Source organism: Schistocerca piceifrons, chromosome 2, assembly GCF_021461385.2.
Source record: "Schistocerca piceifrons isolate TAMUIC-IGC-003096 chromosome 2, iqSchPice1.1, whole genome shotgun sequence".
Taxonomy (NCBI): domain Eukaryota; kingdom Metazoa; phylum Arthropoda; class Insecta; order Orthoptera; family Acrididae; genus Schistocerca; species Schistocerca piceifrons.
The window spans coordinates 285541504-285565472 of NC_060139.1; the positions used below are offsets into that span (position 1 = coordinate 285541504).

Genomic DNA, 23969 nt, shown 5'->3' on the forward strand with positions numbered 1-23969 from the left:
GACCGCTATGTAACTCCAACTACAGCACAGAAGCACTCGCCAGCCACTCCGACTGGTGAACTCTCGCATACAGTTGAAGCTGCGTGGAATGACGTAGACCTGCCCCAGGCTATCCACTTCGGCTCGATGCCCAGTCGGGTCAGAACAATTGCTGCTAGCAGGGGTGGCAGCTCTGCGTTCTAAATTTTGTATCCCGTACATCCAGGAATCATAAATTTCCAGAATGAGATTTTCACTCTGCAGCGGAGTGTGCGCTGATATGAAATTTCCTGGCAGATTAAAACTGTGTGCCCGACCGAGACTCGAACTCGGGACCTTTGCCTTTCGCGGGCAAGTGCTCCACCAACTGAGCTACCGAAGCACGACTCACGCCCGGTACTCACAGCTTTACTTCTGCCAGTATCTCGTCTCCCGCCTTCCAAACTTTACAGAAGCTCTCCTGCGAACCTTGCAGAACTAGCACTCCTGAAAGAAAGGATATTACGGAGACATGGCTTAGCCACAGCCTGGGGGATGGAAGGTGGGAGACGAGATACTGGCAGAAGTAAAGCTGTGAGTACCGGGCGTGAGTCGTGCTTCGGTAGCTCAGTTGGTGGAGCACTTGCCCGCGAAAGGCAAAGCTCCCGAGTTCGAGTCTCGGTCGGGCACACAGTTTTAATCTGCCAGGAAGTTTCAATCATAAATTTACTGCGTAAGCACAATAAGTAAAATTTTGTGCTCCCCGGTGTTGCGATTTTAATGGGCAGCAGTGTAGCCGTTACAGACTTACGAAATGAAAAGTTGTGATACACCAGTTAAGTGACGTCAGTGACGCTTCGCTTCCCAGTGGCACCGTGCACTAGCAGCGGCGCGGCCAGTTTTAAATACGGCACGCGGGAAGCGACACGAGGGCGCACGCAACGCGGCCATCAGGGAGGAAGAGAGGCACGACGCGCCGCTTCTCAATAATGGAACGACGACGCTGCTAATTAAAGTATCGTCCCGGGCGGAACGAAACTTCTTTTTTTAAAAAAGAATCTGTGATTATTGAATAATGAGTGTCAACGTGGAGGGAGACTTGCCGGCGCAGACCGAATAATAAATGAGGCAAGCTGGCCGGAGGGCAAAAGCGGAAGGTTTGGTGCAAGAGGGGCGGGCGGGCCGCGCGGCCGCCGGCAGCGCACGAGACACGCGACCGCCCGCGCCGCGCCAAGCCGCGCCGTCTCCACAGGTGCGCCGCTCCCGCCCGCTCACCGGCTCCAGCCGCCAGGCGTTCCAGCATCACCAGACAACGCACGGGGAACGGACACAGTAGCGCCATGTCCGGACGTTTAAAACCCCGTAATGAATCAGCAAACGGGCCACAGGAAGTTGGGATAATAGTCCTACATTCTAGAGTACTGTCCGACTATCTGGCATCCTCATCAGGTCGGATTAAAGGGAGACATCGAATTGATTCAGTGGCGTTCAGCTAGACTTCTTACCAGCGGTTTCGATCAGCTCCATGTATTACTCAGATGCTTTGTGAACTCAAATGAGAATCCCTGGACGGAAGATGTGCTCTTTTCCCAAGGCACCGGCATTTGAGGCCGACTGCAGAATGATTCTACTGCCGCCGGCGTACACTTCAAAATGGCTCTGAGCACTATGGGACTTAACATCTATGGTCATCAGTCCCCTAGAACTTAAGAACTACGTAAACCTAACTAACCTAAGGACAGCACACAACACCCAGCCATCACGAGGCAGAGAAAATCCCTGACCCCGCCGGGAATCGAACCCGGGAACCCGGGCGTGGGAAGCGAGAACGCTACCGCACGACCACGAGATGCGGGCGCGTACACTTCGCTGTACGGGTCATGAAGATGGAAGAAAATAGCGCTCCTACGGAGACTTTTAGACACTCGTTTTTCCTTCGCTCTATTTGCGAGTGGAACATGAAAGGAAATCAGTAATAGTGGTACACGGTACTCTCCGCCAAGCACCGTACGGCAGTTTCCGGATTATTAATTAAGTTCTACGTAATACTACAGTGGCAGCTGATTGGTCCCACAGTCTTTCTTCTACATCTACACGATTCCTCTGCAACTCACAATTAAGTACCTGGCACAGGATTCATCGAACCATCTTCCAGCTATTTCTCTACCGTTCCACACTCGAACAAGGCGCGGAAAAAACGAACGCTTAATTCTTTCCGTGCGAACTCTGATTTATATTATTTCATTACTAATAAGGTAAGGACTGAGGAGGTTCTGTGCTGAATCGACGAGGAATGAAATATACGGAAAACACTGACAATAAGAAGGGGCAAGGTGAGAGGGCATATGTTAAGACCTCAGGGAATAACTTCCATGTAGAGGGTAAAACCTTTACTGGAATACAGAGACTGGAATACATGTACATGCAGGAAATAATGAGGACGTAGGTTGCAATTGCTAATCTGAGGTAAAAGGGTTCGTATAGGAGAGGAATTCGTGGCGGGCCGCATCAGACCACTCAGAAAACTCGCCCTATGTAGGTGGGCGCCAACAAAATGCTTTCACACTCTGAGGAGAATATTGGTGATTTAAATTTCTTGAGACGATCCTGCCGCAACCAATATGCCTTTATTTTAATGATTGCCTCCCCAGTTCGCATACCACATCCTTAACGCTCACTCGGCCTATTTCCTCATAATACAAACGAGCTACCCTTCTTCGAACATTTTAGATATCCTCCGTCAATCCCATCTGATGCCCAGATCACATACTAGACATAGCACTCTGGCAGAGAAAGGAGAGGCGCAGTGTGCAGGCAGTCTCTTTAGAACACCTGTTGTGTTTCCTGAGTGTTCGCCAATAAATCGCAGTCTTTGGTTTGCTTCCTCCACAACAATATCTATGAGTTCGTTCTTTTTTAAGTTATTCGTAATTGTAATTCCCAATAATTATAATTCCCACATATTTAGTTGAATTTACGGCAGTCAGATTTGTGTGATTTATCGTGTAACCGAAATTCAGCGGACTCTATTACCCACGTCAATGACTTCATATTTTTCACTGTTATAGTCAACTGTCATTTTACCCACCATACAGATATCTTGTCTAAATCAGCAGTGATTCTCTAAATTTATGGAACAGGATTCCGCGAGAAGAACATCCACTTTCTTCCAATATCCCCCTGAAATTCCCTGAGCACCTTCCCTGCTATTTTTAACTGCAACGATCCTAGCAACTAAACTCTAATTTTTTTCCCGATTTCTGCTCTCGTGCTTATTTAGCAAGGACTCCACACGCTGGAATTGAAACTCTTAGAATTGGTCGCACTAGCGACAAAATTCTTGAATTAGTCGCAATAGGTTCTTGTGTGCGATTTCTCCTTTACAGATGCACAACACCTTCCTAGAATCCTTCCATCCAAATCGGTTTCCTGAATACTGATTCTGATAATGTGTCAAATTTTCGAACACCTCATAGTATTGCGCCTGAATATTTATACCGTGTGAGGTGATCAGATGTTCACCAATGTTTTGTAATCAAACACTATCTGGTTATCTCTATTTGTGACGGGAATTCCCTTGCCTTTTTCCATATCAAAAAATAACATCTATTCATTAAACCAAGTTGAAACTTTGGCCAAGTATTTCTGTATTTCTTTACGATCGTCCAACAATGATACCATCCTTAGATAACGATATCGCCGGCCAACAATCTTGTGGTACTGCTGATCGTGCCTGAAAAATCATTCATATTTACTGAGGACATTACAGGGCTATTAGGTTTCCTCGAGCCACAACCCGTTTCGTTTCTCTTCAACATCTGCCGTCCACTACAACGCGTGAAGATACTCTGTACGATCAAATGGTTCAAATGGCTCTGAGCACTATGGGACTTAACTTCTGAGGTCATCAGCCCCCTAGAACTTAGAACTATTTAAACTTAACTAACCTAAGGACATCACACACATCCATGCCCGAGGCAGGATTCCAACCTGCGACCGTAGCGGTCGCGCGGTTCCAGGTTGTAGCGCCTAGAACCGCTCGGCCACAAAGGCCGGCTCTGTACAATCGAATCTTGATAATTTTCCGGCAGTGGGTACAGTGTTGAACGTCTATAGAAAATTGACAAAGATGCAATCTACCTTCCTAACTGCAGCTGTCAAAACCTGCAGTGCAGTTTAAAAAATCATGGAAGATAAACACGGGATGGTCGGGCCAGCATTTAAATCCTGCTGTTCAAACTTACAAGAATCTGTTGCAGCTTGTGACTGGAGTATGCACAAGAAGCAGTTTGCGCAATGTTTAGGGAACGTAACAAGACTTGTAAATATTCGCCGGTGTCTGCGGCGCTGGCAGACAACGCCGTTCTGGGGGCAGCGGCGTCGGCCACGTTATCGACAAAGCGTCCGACTCGAGCGGCAAACAGATCGCGCGCAGCCCGGCTGGACCCCTTTCCTTGGCTGGTCCGGCCCCTCGCGTAGCCATGGCAACGGGATCCGCCATCGGCCAATCACAGCCGGCGCGCTCCGTCTCTGTCTGCGTGGCGCCGCGCGGCGTCGGCGTCGCTGGCGGCCGCCCCCTCGCATAAAAATGTGGCCGGCCCAGGCGGGGGTGGCGTTCGCCATGACAGCCGCCCCGTTGTATCAAAATGTCGCTACGTACCGCCACAGTCTACCTCAGGGAAACATCTGCGTACGGATGACGTCGTTTTGGTTTAAACTCTGTTCGTAACAACAAGTTGCAAGCCAACGAACTCTCGTTCGAACATGGCGCTCTTCCAGCAGGTTTAAACACAAATTAGCGGACGCAAAACGGTTACACGTCTATAGCTCAGATGACTTTAGTAAGTACATTCTTCAAAGCAAAGAAGTACTACCCGGCCCCTCCTGTTTACGCTTACGAGAAGGGGACACGAGATGGAAATCTTACAGGAGGAACCGGCCGCGGTGGTCTAGTGGTTCTAGGCGCGCAGTCCGGAACCGCGGGACTGCTACGGTCGCAGGTTCGAATCCTGCCTCGGGCATGGGTGTGTGTGATGTCCTCAGGTTAGTTAGGTTTAAGCAGTTCAAAGTTCTAGGGGACTGATGACCACAGATGTTAAGTCCCATAGTGCTCGGAGCCATTTGAACCATTTGTCTTACAGGACGAGCGCCGTCACAAGCTAAATGACAATACGCCAGTAACTCGCAAAACGCGATAATTAAAATTTGCCATTGACAATACTCCTCACAATCTTCGTAAAATTTACTATGAAGCGACAGAAGTCATAGGATAATGGTAAGCACACAGATAGGTGGCGGTACTATCGCAAACACAAGGTATAAAAGAGCAGTGCATTGGCGGAGCTGTCATTTGTACTCAGGTGATTCAAGTGAAAAAGATTCCCCACGTGATTATAGTCGCACGACGGGAATTAACAGACTCCGAACGCGGAATGGTAGTTGGAGCTAGCTGCATGAGGCATTGCATTTCGAAAATCGTTAGGGATTTCTATGTTCCAGATCCACAGTGTCAAGAGTGTCGCGAGAATACCAAATTTCAGGCGCTACCTCTCCCCAAGAAAAACGCAGTGGCCGGCGGCCTTCATTTAACGACCGAGACAGCGGCGTTTGCGAAAAGTTGTCGGTGCTAACACACGAGCAACAATGCGTCAAATAACTGTAGAAATCAATGTGGGATGTACGAAGAAAGTACAGGACAGTGCGTCGAAATTTGGCATTTATGGGCAACGGGAGCAGTCGACCGACGCGACTGCCTTTGTTAAAAGCACGACATCGCCTGCAGCGCCTCTCCTGGACTCGTGAGCATATCGGCTGGACCCTACACGACTGGAAAACCGTGGCCTAGTCAGATGAGTATTGATGTCAATTGGTAAGAGCTGACAGTAGGGTTCCAGTGCGAAGCCGACTCCACGAAGCCACGGACACAGGTTGCCAACAAAGAACTGTGCAAGCTGGTGCTGGCTCGATAATGACGTGCGTTACGTATATGGAATGGACTGAGTCCTCTGGTCCAACTGAATCGATCTCTGACTGGGAATGGTTGCGCTCGCCTCCTTGGACACCATTTGCAGCCATTCATGGACATCATGTTCCCAAACAACGATGGAATTTTTATGGATGACAATGTGTCGTGTCACCGGGCCACAGTTGTTTGCTATTGGTTTGAAGAATATTCTGGACGAAACGAGCGAATGGTTTGGCCACCTAGATCGCCCGACGTGAATCCAAAGGAACATTTATAGGACATAACTGAGAGGTCAGTTCGAGCACAAAATCCTGCACCGGCAGCACTTTCGCAATTATGGACGGATATATAGAGGCAGCATGGCTCAGTATTTCTGCCTAGGACTTCCAACGTCTTGTCATGTTCATGCCACGTCGAGTTGCTGTACGGCGCCCGGCAATAGCCTCAGTACATTCGCTATGTAATTTCTACGACTGCACATTTCGTCTGAATAAAACATGTCGCTCTAATTCTAATACTTCGTTTTTACATAAAAATTAAAATGTAGATGGTTCAAATGGCTCTGAGCACTATGCGACTTAACTTCGGAGGTCATCAGTCGCCTAGAACTTAGAACTAATTAAACCTAACTAACATAAGGACATCACACACATCCATACCTTAGGCAGGATTCGAACCTGCGACCGTAGCGGTCGCTCGGCTCCAGACTGTAGCGCCCAGAACCGCACGGCCACTCCGGCCGGCTAAAATGTAGAATGCCTTTTTGTTACAGCTACGCTGTCTCGCATTGTGGCACCTTTTAAAACCAAATTCCGAGGACAGAATATTTTTTGTTGGTTACTTAGGTAACCCTTAAGTCCAATTTTGCACAACAAAAGCTGTGGAGTTTTCGCAAAGCTGTCATTTCTTTGTACTGTTCATAACATTGCAGAAAATGGTGCATAATAACATATCTATTCACATCGTACCAGACTGTTGAAGCCCACACCACTCTGGATTGCGTCCTTGCTGCCGTAATTTGCTCGCACATCAACTTACTCATTTCCAACATTTTCTGTAGCACGTTCCGTCATTCTTTCCCTTCAGTACCGTCACTCCACTACTCCCCATCATCTATAAAACTGTCGACGCCCACAGCACGCCGACACCACTGTCCGCAAATGCATTTTTCGTGCTTTCACTGTGAGGCGGCAAGCGCGCACCACTTTGAGAACACAAAGGTGGCTGTGCCTAGTCACGCGACCACAGTTTGTTCCCGCTACACTCAGGTCTACGTGGGGTAGCACAAGTCTAACGCTTTGGTTTCAACAAGATTACTTCCAGTACCACGCCACGTAACTTACTATGTAAACTGACACCACTTACACAGTCTTACTCGACAAATTTAGATAGTTACACCTGACAATTTTCCGGGGTGTTACGATGCTGTTTATGACCGTTTCGTATAAAATCAATACTGGCACAATTTCTAACTAATTTGAGCAGCACACACACACACACACACAATCAATTCGCTGAACAATATAATCTCCACACAGTATCAGATCCGTAACTATGAATATGAAACGCCCGAGTACTACTTCTGTGGAAAAACAAAGTGTACTTCTCAGCTAACCGCGAAGGCAGAGATAGAAAAAGGTAAGAGCGATGGAAAACATCCGAAACAAAAGGACGAACACTCGGAGAAAAGCGTTTACTCCCGTCGTCGAAAGAAGGAGCGGATGTATTCACTCACCAAACCGCCGAGCAGGGCGTGAAATGAAAGGGGGCAACTGGGTGGCGCGGAATCTAATGCGGATTGTCAGCGGCTGTTATTTCGAGGCGCCCCGCTCTTAGGAAATCATTCCGGCGGCGTTACAGCCTGTGAGCACGCAAGAGCGCGCGAGCCTCCGCTTGCGGAATAAAAGGACGGGTTCGCCGAACTAGGCGCCAAAGGAGGCGTCGCAGCGCGGAGAATGGGGGGCGGCACCGGAGGCGTGGCTGCGTGCGTAAAGCACCGCGACCTGCCAGCAACGGGTCTACTCGGCAAAATAATTTGTCAAAACGAAGCGGAAAGGCTCGCGCACGAGGCAAAGCGCTTCCCCCGCCGCTTTTGTCAGCGACGTGCATCTACCTCCACAGTGTTCTACATACCGACATCTCAGCTGATTCTGTTTCCGGTACAGGAGAGGAGAGATTCTAATGCTGCTTCGGGTAAGGACGGCATTCGATAAGAATCTTAAAATTTTCGCTCAGATTCCTCGTGATTCGAACTCTCTAGGGGCGCCTCCCGAGTTCGTCTAGATACTTCGTAGGGATAAACCCGACTTCCGTCCGATACCGAGCAAGCAGAGCAATGTCTGACAATTGATTCAGAAATTCAAGATCGACCAATCGTCAGAAATGGCATTTGCCATAATGAGCTTAAAGATGGTGGCGCACGAAAAACAGGCCCCGAGAACTAGATTGCTCACTGTCGTCCGCCAGTTGTCATCAATTCAGAAAATATAGACGCTTGCATTAGCTTATCTGTTATTCCCTTATTGTCTAATTATTACATATGTATCTACCTGTTGCAGTGTCTGCTCGTAGCAGGCAACAGATCGTGCATAACTGGCGACCAGTCTGTGCTCGGGACCGGTTTTTCGTGCGCCAACCTTTGGTTTCAATTTCTAGAAACAAAGCCAACTGTGCGTTACGCCACTTCCTATTCCATTCGCATACGGAGCAAGGAAGAAACGAATTCCTTCAAGTTAATCATTCTCACTTTTTCCGCGTGATTCTCGCGCGAAACATACGACGCAGTCAGTACAGATGATACACAGTGTGTTTAAATAGTGGTTTCGTAAATTTCGTCACGGGAAGAACGTTGTCAGCCTTGCAACTGTTCTCGTTTAAATTACGTTCATCTCCGTGGCGCTTTTACAGAGATGTTAGATGCAGCAGGGATGCCCCTGCCAATCTCGTAATACCGCTCCGTCACACTGAGCAGTAAGCAGGTGCAAAAAGTCGAGCAATTGCACTCACACAGACAGGCCCGTATACCCGAGCCCTGTCCACGGCCAAAGCCCCCCCCCCCTCTCCCCGACATCACGAGTGCGTAGATTAGCGAGCACGCGGAGGAACCGAACAGAGACAAGGAAAATCCTTTCAACGCCTTTATTGCTTCTCTCTTCAGTTTCTAGTAATTCCGCGTTAATTAATTTTATTAAAGATTGTCTAGCCTCGCAGAGACGAAAGCGAGAAGAATATAAGCATCATATCCTTTAGCTGCGAAGGCAGTGCAATGACGGAAAACAAAGATACACGGAATTCGATTGAAACGTGGAGCGAGGTCCGGACGAATTATTCATTGTGTTGGCAGTAATTAGCAGCAAAAGCAGGTAATGCTGGCCCGGGCGTGTTCTGAACCTTTTGTTCGAGACATTGCAGGTGTCGCACAGTAGCTGGCTGCCTGTTCGCGCTATGCAGGTCGCTCATCTCCAGAGCCGGCTCCAGCGTGCAACGTACTGCCTTCGTCGCTGGTCGGCAGACCACGATAAACCAATCGTGCGCTGCTATGTCGTTTTGCTTCGTCATCTCTCGGGTTTGCTTTCATCCTTAACAGTACATGTAATCGAGAAGCTTTCAAAAAAGTACGGACCAAGAAGAGCTGTTGTCGAATGTTCTGGATGGAAGGGAAAACAACGTACGGCATTCTGGGCGCAGAGTGGCGAAAATAACGGTAGTGAAGTATACAGCGAAGGCTGGAATTTCTGTGTAAGTTATCTATATTACATGACAAAGATGACCATAGTATGAAAAGCTGTTGTACATACACGTGTCTGTGTCAAAAGTAATGGCGCAACTTGTATTTAGCTGCAGCTTATATTCCGACCAGTACCGCAGTATAAAGAAACGAAGTATAAAAGTTTTACACGGGTCGTTCAACAAGTAATGGCTCACATATTTTTCTCTCAGAACATGTTTATTGTTAAGAGTCAGAATCTGGTGACAATATACGTCAACATGTCTTGTACATGTCCTATTTTTCTACGTAGTCTCCATCACGTTCTATGGCCGTATGCCAACGTTATGGAAGAGCGTATATTCCCTGCTGGTAAAAGCTCTTGTCCTTGTAGGCGTAGCCATGCTTTCACGGCATAACTGATACTCTCGTCAACGTCAAAGTGTGTTCCCCGTACAGTATCTTTAAGCGATCCAAAGAAATGTAAGTCCGAGGGTGGAAGGTCTGGACTGTACGATGGATGACGCAACGATGTCCAACACAATTTGGCGATGTGTTCCCGGGTTCTCAGACTTGTGTGTGAGCGCGCATTATCGTGTTGGAGCAAGATTTCTGCTAGATTCTTGCCCGATCGAACACGTCGGAAACGGTTGTTGAGTTTATTCGGAGTCTTCACGTACGCCTCTGAATTGATGGTTCACCCTCTCTGCATCACATCCACGAGAACGACGCCATCACAATTCCAGAAGACTGTCACCATGACTTTTCCGGCAGAGGGGGTTGTCTCGAATTTCTTCTTTTGTGGTGAATGAGGATGATGCTACTCCAGGGACTGCCTTTATGTTTCCGGTGCAAAATGGTGCACCCAGATTTCGTCCCCCGTAACGATCCGTGACAGAAAGGCCTCTCCGTCGGTGTCAAAACGCTCCAACAATTCAGAGAAATGGCCTTTCTTTGAATCTTGTGGTCCGCTGTGGAACCCATCGTGAGCACCTCTTCGAATATCCAAGAGTCTCGACCACTGCAGACGCACTTCCTATGCTGACCGACAACTATAGAGCCAATTGTCGAGTTGTGATGCGCCGGTCGGTACGAATAATGGCATTCGCACGATTCAGCATGTCTGGAGCAGTGGCTGTGCCGGGACGTCTCGAGACTGGCTGATAGTGGAGCTCTGTTTCTGCATTTCCTGAGGCTGTAACTTTGTTTACCCATCGACCAACTGTACTCCTATAAACTGCAGCATCGCCATACACTGCACACAAACGTCTATGGAAGTTCATCACGGTTTCTTTTTCTGCACACAAGAATTCAATAACACGCTGCTGTAACTTGAGACGTTTGTAGACGCCATTTTGTCGCTGAACTGCCATCTGACAGAACGGTTCGAAACTTCACCGGCGCGCAGAACAAACATCAAATGTGAAGCACCAACAAGGACGTTTGTCCATGTACAGTAATGGCTTTTTAAAAACAAGTGGGCCATTACTTATTGAACGACCCTCGTATATTCTATTTTGTGTGTAGTTTCGCGTGATTGCCAGAGGCAGGAATGCGGTTGTGTGGTACGCACCGGTGGTTGTGGTCGGCGGCGGCGAGCTCCTGCTTGGGCCCCGGCGTGACGATGGCGGGGTGCGACGCGAGCGAATGCGGGTGCGAGTGGGGGCTGAGGCCGGGGTGCGCCGGCAGCAGGCCCGTCGGCGAGAACCTGTAGAAGTCGCTGCAACACAGAGACAAGCCCACTGTACAGACACACTGGTGTAGTTCAGAGACAACAACACAGTGCAGCAAGACAAAAACGCTTACACAGGGCGACAACTACTGAACTACATGAAAACAAACACAAATTAATTACAAACTACGGCGTTCAACATGTAAACGTCACTAAAGATATTCGGATTTAGGTTATGACATGTTCGATGTGCCTGCCATCATTGGCGATGATGTTGCGCAGAGGAATAGCGAAATTCTGCTGAAATGCTGGAACAAAGATACTTTCAATGACCTCGTGAATGGCTGTTTTCAGCTCAGCAATGGTTTTGGGGTTATTTCTGTACGCCTTGTCCTTCCAATTAGCCCCACACAAAGGAGTCGCATATGTTCAGATCCGGAGAATATGGCGGCCAATCGGCGTCCATGACAGTGGTCTCTGGGTACACCAGAGCCAGAATGTGGTCCCCAGAGCGCTCCTCCAGGACATCAAACAATCTCATGCTTCGATGGAGTCGGGTTCCGTCTTGCGTGAATCACATCTTGTCGAAATCAGGGTCACTTTGGATAATGAGGATGAAATCATCTTCCAAAACCTTCACGTACCGTTCGGTAGTCACTGTGCCATCAAGGAATATCGCACCGATTATACCGTGACTGGCCATTGCCTACCACACAGTCACAGGGACCCCTCGATCGCGAAATGCCTATTCTCAATCTCATGAATGCGTCAATTTTGCTTATTGATGAACCCATTCAAATGAAGGTGGATTCCGTTGCTAAACTTGCAAAACCAAACCGTAAATGCGCATACTAATTCTCATCATGCCCCCGCGGTCAACAGTGCAATTTGAACGTCCTAACGCAAACCGTTCAGAAGTTATGACGATTTTATTTCATATAGTTCAATAATTGTCACCTTGTATATTAGGCAATTCTTCCTGGCGGTAGAAATAAAACTACTTGTTGCCAGCATGTGGTGCACGTAGAGATAAGTGATCACACTAATCCTTGCGAAATTAGTGGTTAATTCCTTCCTCCGCAGGACCCTTCAATTACTTGTCGAAACATCCGCCGCGTTCCTGTCACTGTTCCAACTGATTATACATCGAGCAGCTTCTAAATTCTAACAGACGTCGAAATCTATTACAACGCACTGAACCACAACCCCTACAAATGACACGAAAAACGTCTTCTTCCAACACACTCAATAACTGAATAGGAATATTGAGAAACCCCGTATGTACAAAAACTGAACTTTTCATGAGATTAAAAAAACAGGCCTTAAAATTATGCCGAAATTCCCGTTTTCTTTTCATTTTTCGTTAAAATTAATGTATAGGGAAGGCAATTGTAATACGCTTTCTTGACGTCAAATTAAAATTTAATAAGTGAACATATGGGTTTCCTCTATATTTTGTAATGAACAAGCATTACTTAACTCGTACTTTATTACTAATACGGACAAAAATCAAACAAAATATGCCAATTCTCAATTCTCTTTGGAATTATATTCCACATACTGTTCATTCTTTAACACATGGTAGCCAATTGTTTATGTCAGTAGAGAAGTTATGGATGATTTCTTCTTTTGCTAGAATGATAGAAGTCGCCTTACCTCACGCATTTTCTTGTCACTCACGGGCACATATCGATTATTCTCTTCGTTCAGAACACTAATGACAACATAATTTTGAGAAAGCCTTTATCTTTTGTACATGATCGGCCTGTATGTTTCAAAGTGCAAAATCACAGCTAACTCAGTTTTGTCATGGGCATGTAAGGTTTCTCAATATGCCCACTCAATTGTAACTAAAATTTTCGGTGAATAGAGCAGTACCTACGAGGCGCGTTTTTTGCTCCATTTAAGTGCCATTTCTAAGCACGGGCGCTGCAGCACTAAGGTAGGCGCTGAATACCGTATCCGCCATTTGATTCTTATCCCGTGTAGAACACACTTATCAACGATTCGTTTACACCAAACAACACACGCCCGACGTTCGCAAACTTCCATTGCAGGGGATGGATGCTGGTTCCACCAATTCTCCATGGAATAGGGCAGGCACCCACCAAAACTGAACTGTACAATTTTCTGCGATACATTTCGAGGGACATCCTGAAAAGCATCATGTATGTACTTCTGGTCGTTTCCAAAAGATGCATTCACTGATGATATCTGGCAGCTTTATAACGCTTACTAAAAGAGTATTACTGACACCCGTGATTACTTTCAACATAAAGTGCTTTGTTCCAATTTACAGTTTACTATTCCACGCACTGAAATGGTAAGATATTCCATGTATATTGGTTGAAAGGTATTGCACAATAAGATAGAGAACAGTCTTTGTAATGTAACAACCTGACGGATAGCTGTTAGGGATGTAAAATGTTGGCAGGAGCCACCACCCGTCAGTTTGACAGCGCTCTGGCTCGATGCACCTTGGGACGCCAGATGTACGACTTACTTGTTGACATATTTTATCGGTTATTCTGTTTGCCTCACTAATACTCGTCCCATCACTTTCGGAAGACGCTAAGATGTTTACCGACGGTCACATACAGAGGTTTCGCGTTGTTATCCAGTGACTTGTTTCTTGTTTGTAAATCTGCCTTTCACTGTCATTCTTATTTCCTGGTTACGGCGAAGAAAATTTAGGAATAAAAGAGAGGTAAATTTTTAGAAGAAAAAACTTTCCACAGAACTTCTCATCTTAATTCTGCAGCTACGACTAATGATTATGTGTCTGAATTTTAATTATACATGTTTATTAAGCCTGCGAAGCATCGAAGTGAAATTAAGCGGTGTATAAACAAAAGACGAATCTCTCAACTTTATTCCAACTTGTTACTAAACGCATGAAATTACTGGGCTACTGAACATGACCCCAACAGTGACACATATATTTTGCACATACTGACACAGAGAACACACTAACAATGTTGATCTGATCAGGCGCCGAAGAACACGATCGGAGAAGTGGGCGCAAGCTCAGCAGCCGGTCGCCAGTACTTACCTAGATAAACTTGTACTAGTGATGGGTAGAGACGTCGGGTAGGGACTTCGGAATCCCGCGCCCGCCGTTGAGATCGGGTACATGCTCGGCGTGTGCCTGTCGACATAAAACAAAAGTGTGAGCGTCAGAGGGAGTTCCAAACGACGTCAGTGTGGCGCGACAGCGGCCAAATTAAAAATAATCCCGCTCGCCGCCCCCGCCGTCTCGGGGCAGCGACAGCGGCCTCGGGCGCGCCCGCCCAGCAACGCACGAGGAGCGGCACAATTCTTAAAAGGATCGCGTCGGATTTTCCGCCTTACGGGGGAGAACGCAATACCAACAGCCACTGTAAGGAGAATCAGGCAGGGCGAGCCACGTGAGCGCCTTTCCCCTTGATTAAAACCGGAACCCCGCAGTTTGCCAACCTGCCACAATCATCGCCGTTCTCAATTCCATTTTCGTCCTGCCTCCCCCTGATTCACTGAAATACGACAGGGTGGGTAAAAAAAAAAAGGAGTGGGTAGAGAGCGAAAAAAAAGTCGCCCGAGAGGAGCAGTAACGGGAAGTGGAGACGGCCCTCAGCCGTTAGGGGGTAGGGGCGGATGGATGATCCGCGTAAGCCGATTGGGAGTGGTGCGGTGCGGGGGCGGACGGGGGAGGGGGGGGGGGGCGGCCGGCGTGGCGATACGGGGCGGTCAGCGCGTAATGGCGCGGAAGGCGCGGCCCCCGTGTTTACCCCGACACCCGCTGACCCTCCGCCGCTCCTGCTGGCCCCGCACACTCGAGCGACACTTGGGAACATTCTTACGAGGTACCATTCACGTGCGCACGGCAAGGAGCACCAGCCGATAATCTTCGCCATCATTCACCACCTCAGTGAAAGGGCAGAAACGAGAAAGTTATGTTTCGATTGACAAAGCTGTGCTAAAACAACATTCACAAATAATATGGATCTGTCGCGACTACACACAAATGAAACGTCCGTGATGAGTGCAGACAACAACGGCGTACCGAGCATTCATGTGCCTGCATGCCATGTTCCGTGGCATACGGAAAGATGCGGTTCCTTTCGTAGACCATTAACAAAATGCTACTTTCTCGTCCAGATTTAATTCTGAATCAACATCGTCTTTTTGAACCAGCTCTAAGTTTCCTGAACGCGATGAATGAGAGCTCTCCACTGATGTCTATGCAGGTTGATGTCTTCTTCCACGATAGTCTGAATATCGTAATCTCGTCCGGCTACATTATTATTTTCTCTGATCAATCCATCGCCTTCAAGTTCTTTCTCAATTCGCCATCTAGCTATTCGTTATTGCTATATTCTTTTGAGACAACCAAACCATTTCAGCCTTGCTTCAAGAAGGGTCTCATTTCTGATCGTTTCAGTTTTACAAGATGTATCCGGTTCCACTTTCACACAACTCGCTATGAAATGCGGCACAAATCGACGTTGAACGTATATCTCTATTCCATTATCATTGACACTCTTTCTTTATAATTCTTCAATTGCGTTTACAATTTGTTTTGTAAGTTGAGCTAAAAAGATATTCAGCTCTAGCGGCTAACATGAAAAGCCAACTCTCGTTTACTTGAGCTAAGGAAGACACACTTTCGTACCCACATTTTGTAGCTCAACAGCGTTGTTACAACCGCTTGAACGAACGTGCCATACACAGCTTATAATTATTATTTTACACTTTTAAAAAATAAAATATGTATTGACGCATTATTTTGTCCGTAAGCAAAAATGGTTCCCACCATGGAATACGCTTTAAAAAAATATATTAGCCAGTTACGACATTAATGTAAATACCTTCGCAGTATCCCTGATTCAGTCGCCCTTTAACTTGCTGCTTCTAGTCCAGTAGTCATGAAAAAGACGATAGGCAAATCATTTTTAGCCCAACAACAAGAGTTAATAATCAGCTGACGAATCCCAATGGTCTACTCTTCTTCGCTAAATTTGCAAACGCTTATCCAAAGACAACTTTCAGGGTGTCTGACTATTTTTGGGAAGCAGTAAGCACACTATGTCCAGAAGATGCAGCAAGTTCCCTTCCCTCTCTACATTCCCAAGAAACTTTGCGAAAAGTTTCCAGACAAACGAGACTAGCATCTAAAAACATGTTTATCCCGCGAGGAATATCGCAAAAGCAACATTGCCTGCTGCTACCACGCAATGTATGCGGTTTGTGGAACGCGTATGTGTAGGCAGTGGCTGATTTAGTTCATTGGCGTTAAAGATCGAGAAGTACAAAAAAAAGTATATTCTTTTGGACATGTCCGAAAGAACAGATACCATCTATATATATAACCATCTTCTTCTGTGCGGATGCACAAACAGTGCCCGCACTCTAACGGAAATCGGCGGTAAAGCCGCGAGTAATGAGTATGATGGACAGGGGCACTATGAATATAGTGCGGGACAATAAGTTGCGAATGTAGGTCTCACGGGAGGCGTGCCAGAGATAAGTCCCTGCAGTCGCACTATCCTCTGTGTCCTCGGTGGCTCAGATGGATCAGTTGGCCTTTGGCAGTGCTGCGGTGAGGACGTGGGGTTGCTGCCGCGGGGCGAGCGCTCGTGTTGTTTACATCGTTTCGCCCGTGCCGTACTCAGCATATAGATCACCATGGCGCACCAATACAGAAAATCGACGCTCAAATTTACGTTCCGCAGTGAATTTGCACGGCCTAAAGCACTAGAAGTCGAACGATTTCTACGAGAAGAGGTAAAAATCCCAGCGACCGACATTCTTGGCATTCACTTGTCCATTGTGAGTAGCATCCTATATATCAAGATCATCAACGACGCAACATGTGAACGGATCCTTCGGGAGATGAAACAGGGCCTCCGTTTCTGCCGTGCTGATGGCAATGTGGGGACTGTGCACGTCGATTATTCTGGCATGGGACTTCGCACGATCAGCCTTTTCGAACTTCCATTAGAACTACCGGAGGAGGACGTTATGGCAGCGCTGTGCCCCTACGGCACGATGCATAGTCATATTGCGGAAAAATGGACACAATTCCAGACATATCCTGTACTGAACGGAGTCCGCCAGGTCCGAATAGAACTTAAAAGACATGTGCCTTCATATCTAAATATTGATGGTTGCCATGCCATCGTCATCTACGACGGCAACCGAAGACTAGGTCTGGTTGTGGGAAGGAGGGACACCTCAGATCCGAATGTATCCAACGTCGAATCACTCAACTGCCGCCGGCTGACACGAACCCGCCATCGCAGCCAACGCTGATTCCTGTGACTTACGCAGCAGCCCTCACGACCGATACCACTTCACCACGACAGCCGATATCCACTGTTAGGTCGCAGCTCCATTCTCCAATACAGGGCGAAGACGGCGATGGCGTGCCCCGTCAACGGATGACGCGATACATGACGATAGCATGGCAGTAGACTCGCTTCTTGGTGACTACGGCGGCCTTTGTGCCGGAACGTTGTGAGTCGTTGCCATCGTCTGACACAGAAGGACAAACCAGGCAGCAACGCTCTCCGAAGCGACGGAAGCGGAGGCGTAGAGCAACTTCCGAACCGGATGCGACACAGCCTCCAGAGGACGACGACTCAACCTTCAATGACGACGCTACCACTGAGGCGGCCGCCATTTGCTGCAGTGTGGCAACACCGAACGGAACTGAGGACACATATCCACAGTGGCGCAATCGGATGCCGATATGCAGGACAGATGCTGCCCACCACCTTCTGGAGTGCAAACACCCATGCCGTGTCCTGAGAAAGCTAGGGAAGCTGATCTTGCTCTGAGTTCCCCGGCGTGGGCGGATGACAACGACGACGACGGCACCATGCTAGTTACGCCAACAGGGCCGAAGCCATTGGCACCGGCTCTCTAGAAACGACTGCAGGTGAGGTTTGGGGGAATTCGGAGGTGCCAATACAATCGGAAGCTCCATAGACAATTCCAATTTCAATGGATAACTTAGCACCTGCGGTTCGGCAACAAGCGTATCGTAACACCATGATTAACCTCAATACGATCAGAACGGCAGTGAAGATCCAGTTGCGCCGGCCGCGGTGGCCGAGCGGTTCTACGCGCTTCAGTCTGGCACCACGCGACTGCTACGGTCGCAGGTTCGAATCCTGCCTCGGGCATGGATGTGTGTGATGTCCTTAGGTTAGTTAGGTTTAAGTAGTTCTAAGTTATAGGGGACTGATGACCTCAGATGTCAAGTCCCATGCTGCTCAGAGCCATTTGAACCATTTTTTGATCCAGTTGCTGCGTGAGATGCTTCGTTCTCCGAATATTGACATTGCCCTGTTGCAAGAAGTGTATATAGCGGCCCTCCCCTTCTTCTACGGTCACCGGCGGACCGAAATGGCAGCGGTACGGCAATACTAGTGCACGACGGAATTGTCATCGAATAAGTGACTTACCTTCCGTCAGGCAGGGGTCTGGCGATCACAGCGCTGGGCTCGCGCATCATCATTATTAACATCACTATCAGTAACTGAACAACGCCGCGAGCGATTGCAGTTCTACTCGGAGGATATCGCCACCATCTTTATTAGTCGCGACTTTAACTGTGTGCTCCACCCCAAAGACCAAGTCCCACATTTCTCGACTTGTCAAGAACTTCGGCTAATGGTTCGAGATCTGCTTCTCACCGACACTTGGGAGAAAATGCATGGTGACCGTCCCGGACCCACATACCTTATTCGTCACTCAGCCAGTCGCCTAGACCGCATTTGTGTCTCGCGAGCTCTAGCGCCGGTAGTGTTAGACGCCGAACTTTGGCCGCTTGCCTTCTCCGATCATAGCGCTTTCATATCCACGGTCACTCTACAGCAGCAGCGGATATGGCGCAGCCGTGGACCCTGAAAGCTGAATGTGGCACACCTTCAAGACCCTGAATGCCGTCAGATTATCGCCAGCACATGGATGGATTGCGAACGTCATCTTCCCCGGTATCCTTCGACTCTAGCATAGTGGATGGAATGTGCAAAACCAGCGTTTCGGCGTGTGCTAACACAATATGGAAAAGATATCGCAGCGTGGCATCATCACACATTGGACTTTTATTACACAATGCTCCGCGAACTCGCCATCCAACAACCGTCACCAGATCGACAAATGGAAAGCCGCCGAATTAAAGGTAAAATATTGTCTCTTAGGCTTGGAGGGGGTCGTCGTGCGGTCGCGACGTCAAGACCGAGCGGGAGGAGAAAACCCGTCTATGCATCACATCGTGCTCGACAGCCGCCGACGCCGACAGCAGCTGATCATGGACCTCATTTTTCCGGATGGTAGGGTCGTAATGACTCAGGCGGCGGTTGCGGAAGCCTTTGCAGATCACTTATCACTGGTTTTACGAAGAGGTGAACACAGAGGAAGCGGATGATTACGACATACTGCAGCACGTGTCGCACACCATCGGCAAGGCAGCAGCGGCGTCGCTTAGCTGGACTTACAGGGGACGACATCGAGGACGCGCTTAACAAGGGAGCACTCAACAAGACGCCCGGGCCAGACGGACTGCCGCTCGAGTTTTATCGAACTTTCCGCGATCTAATGATGCCCGATGGATCACCATGTACCAAGAACTGATGACCCCCGGTTCCCACGTGCCACCTGGATCCGTGGAAGGTCTCCTCATACTGATACACAAGCCTTCCAGACGTCGGAAGGTCGAGGACTACAGGCCAATTACAATGCTAAACTCAGACTTTATAATCTTCGCCCCACTACTCGCCCGGCGCATAAAGAAGGTTCTGCCCCTACTCCTATCCGTGGAGCAAACGACAAAGTGACCAACGTGCAAACGGCAACCAGCGAATGCAGGGATTTAATAGTCATCGCCACGTCCTGTCGCCTTCGAGCTGCTCTGATCTCCACTGATTTCGACTACGCCTTCGACAGAGTTCACCACACGTTCCTTCTGTCAGTTATGGCCCGCATGGGCTTCCCGCCTGACTTTCTCGACGTCTTCCAGCGCCTTTTCCGCAGAGCTGCATCCCGTGTACTGGTGAATGGACGGATTGCGGGTCCCTTGCCGATCCAACGGTCAGTTCGCCAAGGATGCCCACTCTCCATGATCCTTTACGCTATCGCACGCGAACCACTTGTCCGAGGGTTGAAAAACAGGCTCTTGGGCATGTCATTGAGGGATCACACCTTTCACTGCAGGATATATGCTGATGACCTCCTCTTTACTTGTACGATCTGGTGATGAGGTATGCTCGGTGATTCAATGGATCAATCGATACGGGTTGGCAGCGGGCAGCCTCATGAATGTGGCCAAGTCGTCAGCGATGCCTGTTGGGAGAGGTCTACAGGAGGGCGCTTTAGCCCCACTCCCACTAGTCAACATGATCGAGTTCTTGGGCATAACATTTAATTAGGGTGTGCGCTGAACAGCTGCCATGAACTATAAACGATTATTCCAGGCGATACGCACAGAAGTTCGCCGGAACCTACTTCGACGGATGGACCTCCTACACCGTGTGGAATACCTCAACCTTCACGGGGCGACTAAGATGATCCACATGGCTCAGGTTCTACCAATATCTGCAGCGATGGCACACAGACTGCACGCAGCGTTTGTATATTACCTTACCGCCGGACTCCTATTCAAAGTCCGCTACGAAACACTCTCCCTCCCTCCGCGTGATGGCGGACTGGGACTCCGAGCGAGAGCTACAGCGTTATACTTGTGCACAATGATGAAATTGTGGACCCATCAAGATGCTTCCCTTACGGGACATCTGTTAGAGGAATTGCTGCCGGCGTCTCTTCTGCCACCTGTCACGATTGCGCACATTACTCCCTCACTCTCTCGGCATTTATTCTTGAGTATAGTTACGTGCACCCAAACCTTCCCAACAATCGCACTCCCAAGGTGAGACACATTTACAGTTTGCTACTAAGGTCCACCCCTCGCAATGTGATTGAGAGGGAAAGCCCGACGACCCTATGGCCTGCAGTGTGGAGAGCGGTCCAGAAGCCGTTCCTCCCCACGCGGGTACGAGCCACTTGGTACCAGGTTGTGAATGGGAAAGTTGTAACAGACAAACGCTGCATGCTATTGGGATAACGGATTCCCCCTTTGCCCACATTGCCACCTCGTGGATACTGACGAACACCAATTAACATGTGGATCGGCGTTAGAGGTATGGCTGCTAGTGCAGAAGATCCTCGCCTGCTACCTACGTACCGTGCCTCGCATAATCGAGCCAAGGCTCCTCCTTTGTCCGGAGGATACTTATTTCCCGCTTGCGAAGACTCACGCGCTCACATGGTTTAAAGGCATGTCCAAATACTACCTCTTTCGAAACGATGAGAAGATGGCACTTGATTACTGGCAACTTCTCCACGACAGTCATAGCACACTTGAGCGTACACCCCGATACCGAGAACTATTTGCGAACTATTTGCGCAGTGTCTTCGATAGCCCCCCTCACAGTTGGGGAGTACCGGCCAGAGGATGACCGCCGTCATGGAGCTCCACACGCTGCGAAATGTTTATCAACTTGGAACATGGAATCTGTACGCAGATGGGCCATACACATGGAATGACGTGCAGGGTTTGCTTACATTTTTCTTTCTCTATCATCTATCATTAACTAGGATGTAAACTCTACTTTTGCTTGTCGTAACTGAAAGACGCCTTTTTTATGTTGATCTCTGTTCCAATTTTCTGTACAGGTTCTGGAACTCTTCGGAACTGAGGTGATGCAAAACTTTTTTTGATGTGTGTATATTGAACTGTAGTATATTGAACAATATACTATAGATATAATTTTAACTACTCAGGTCCTCTCTGATTGCGAATTACTTCCACTCCACAGAGTACCGTTGGGAGAATGTGTGTTTTAAATGATACCACAGCCTTGGTATTAGTAAGTGAGAAGGATATACGAATTCACTCCTATTTACAAGTGCACTCTGCAAATCATGGTGAAGTGCATGGCAAAGGGTACTTTGCGTATTACTTGCTGTTGGAAGAATGATCATTTATATGATTCGTATTCTGTTGTTAGTTACCTTCATGGTTTCTACATATACGACACTTCAGAGACCAAAGCTGTTCTCCATCTTTAGCTACTTTATGCTAACGTTTTGGGGCTTATGTAACTGTTACTCTGTAATCTGTTTTACGCATTATAGTCTCTGTCTGCCGCTACCATTGCTCCTTCCTGAACATGTTCTATTTCTGCTGGCTGCTGTAGCAATTCCTACTTTACCTGACCACTTAATTTCTAACATTCTCTGATAGCAATAGTTTTCAAATGATTGCAGTTCTTTCCTTATTTGCAGTCCTCCATGTTTCCATATTATAGCGACAGATTGCAATTATCATGCATGAAACAATCTTTTATACAATGCGGAGCTGCATTTTTTGGTATTTATTCCCCATTCCAATTCTTTCACTTCTTCCACTACTTTCCCGTTATTCCCCTTTTCCGGTGTTACTAATCACTTCCGTCTCTGCTACGTCCATTCTTACACCATATTACGTGCAAAGCGTGCTGCCCATTCCTTTGCTATTTTCGAATTCCAGAAAGAAGGTAGTTGGCGGTTTTCAGGATCCGCATCCGTTTGTTCCCCTTGCACTTTCACCCCTCTTCCGAACATTTTCTTGTACGTCCTCCACTGCTTCTTTGGCCTATGATGGAATAACACTGGTGATAAGTTGGAACCTTGTCTGCTGCCTTACATCCCTCTCAACACCAACTTGTCTTTCTGGACACAGTGCTTCGATTACTTCCAGCTGGCCAGTCTGGCTCCTCTAAATTAGTCGCTGTGTCTGTACTTACAGGAAGTGAGCCCCCTTCGCTTAAAACATTGTAAAAGGAGGAGCACGTAGGCCAGGGCGTACGCGCCTTCTGCTTGCGGTTTGTCACGGTGTGGCTGGGGTGGCCAGCAGGCTGGCTGTTGGCACGTGGGCCGCGGCAGCTAAGTAGCGAGGTGGCGCGACCTACCTACAGGCCAGGCCTGGAGCTTGCGTCACAATGGCGGGTCGCACAATTTGACGGTGTTCCGATGGGACCCGCTGCGGCGCCGTTTCCCGGCCATTTCCCTTCACAATTACGCAGCTTCCGTCATGGGCCTGTGCCCGCAGTTAACCGTGCTAAAGCCGATGCCTACCTAATAAGGCGGGATGCGCGCAACCAACCCGCAGGCTCCCCTCTCCGCTCTTAAACCTCGTTTAATTCTCCGGGGGGAGTGAACAGAACGGGGAAGACCTACGGAAGACGTCCTCCCTTAAAATGAGATGACAGCGATTAGCCCGAATCACATTTGAGAGCATCCTTCTGGAAAGCCTTTGTTGTAGTTAATGTAGGAGGGACGCGGAATGATCTCGAGTGCTAGAAAGTCTACTCCAACTGAAGTAGTACAGAACGAGTCGGAGTCTAGTGCTGCCAGTACTGCTTCAGAGCCCACCACTACTCCTAGTTTCAAGCAATTTTCCAGCCAGGAAAAGTACTTTAGCTGTCGTATGATTTCCTTTGGCGCAGGTATTACAGAAACAAAACATTATGAGGAGCATTCCTGTGAATAGACCCCAACACCTGAGCCGTGAAATACGCCCAGCACGGCTGAGCTATTGCTTCTTCCCTGCACGGTAACACAGAATGTATTCAGCCCAAACTTTT

At 48.2% G+C, this 23969-nt stretch overlaps 1 protein-coding gene across 1 annotated transcript in view; it reads right to left on the reverse strand.

The window, feature by feature from the left end:
* The window catches only part of LOC124775331, a 159050-nt gene that overhangs the window by 31173 nt on the left and 103908 nt on the right, over positions 1–23969 (reverse strand). Inside the window, exons 6-7 of the mRNA XM_047250163.1 lie at positions 14354–14449; positions 11203–11349 (exon numbers count right to left, since the gene is read on the reverse strand). Of these exons, the coding sequence (XP_047106119.1) occupies positions 11203–11349; positions 14354–14449 (243 nt within the window). The remainder of the gene's footprint in view (positions 1–11202; positions 11350–14353; positions 14450–23969) is intronic.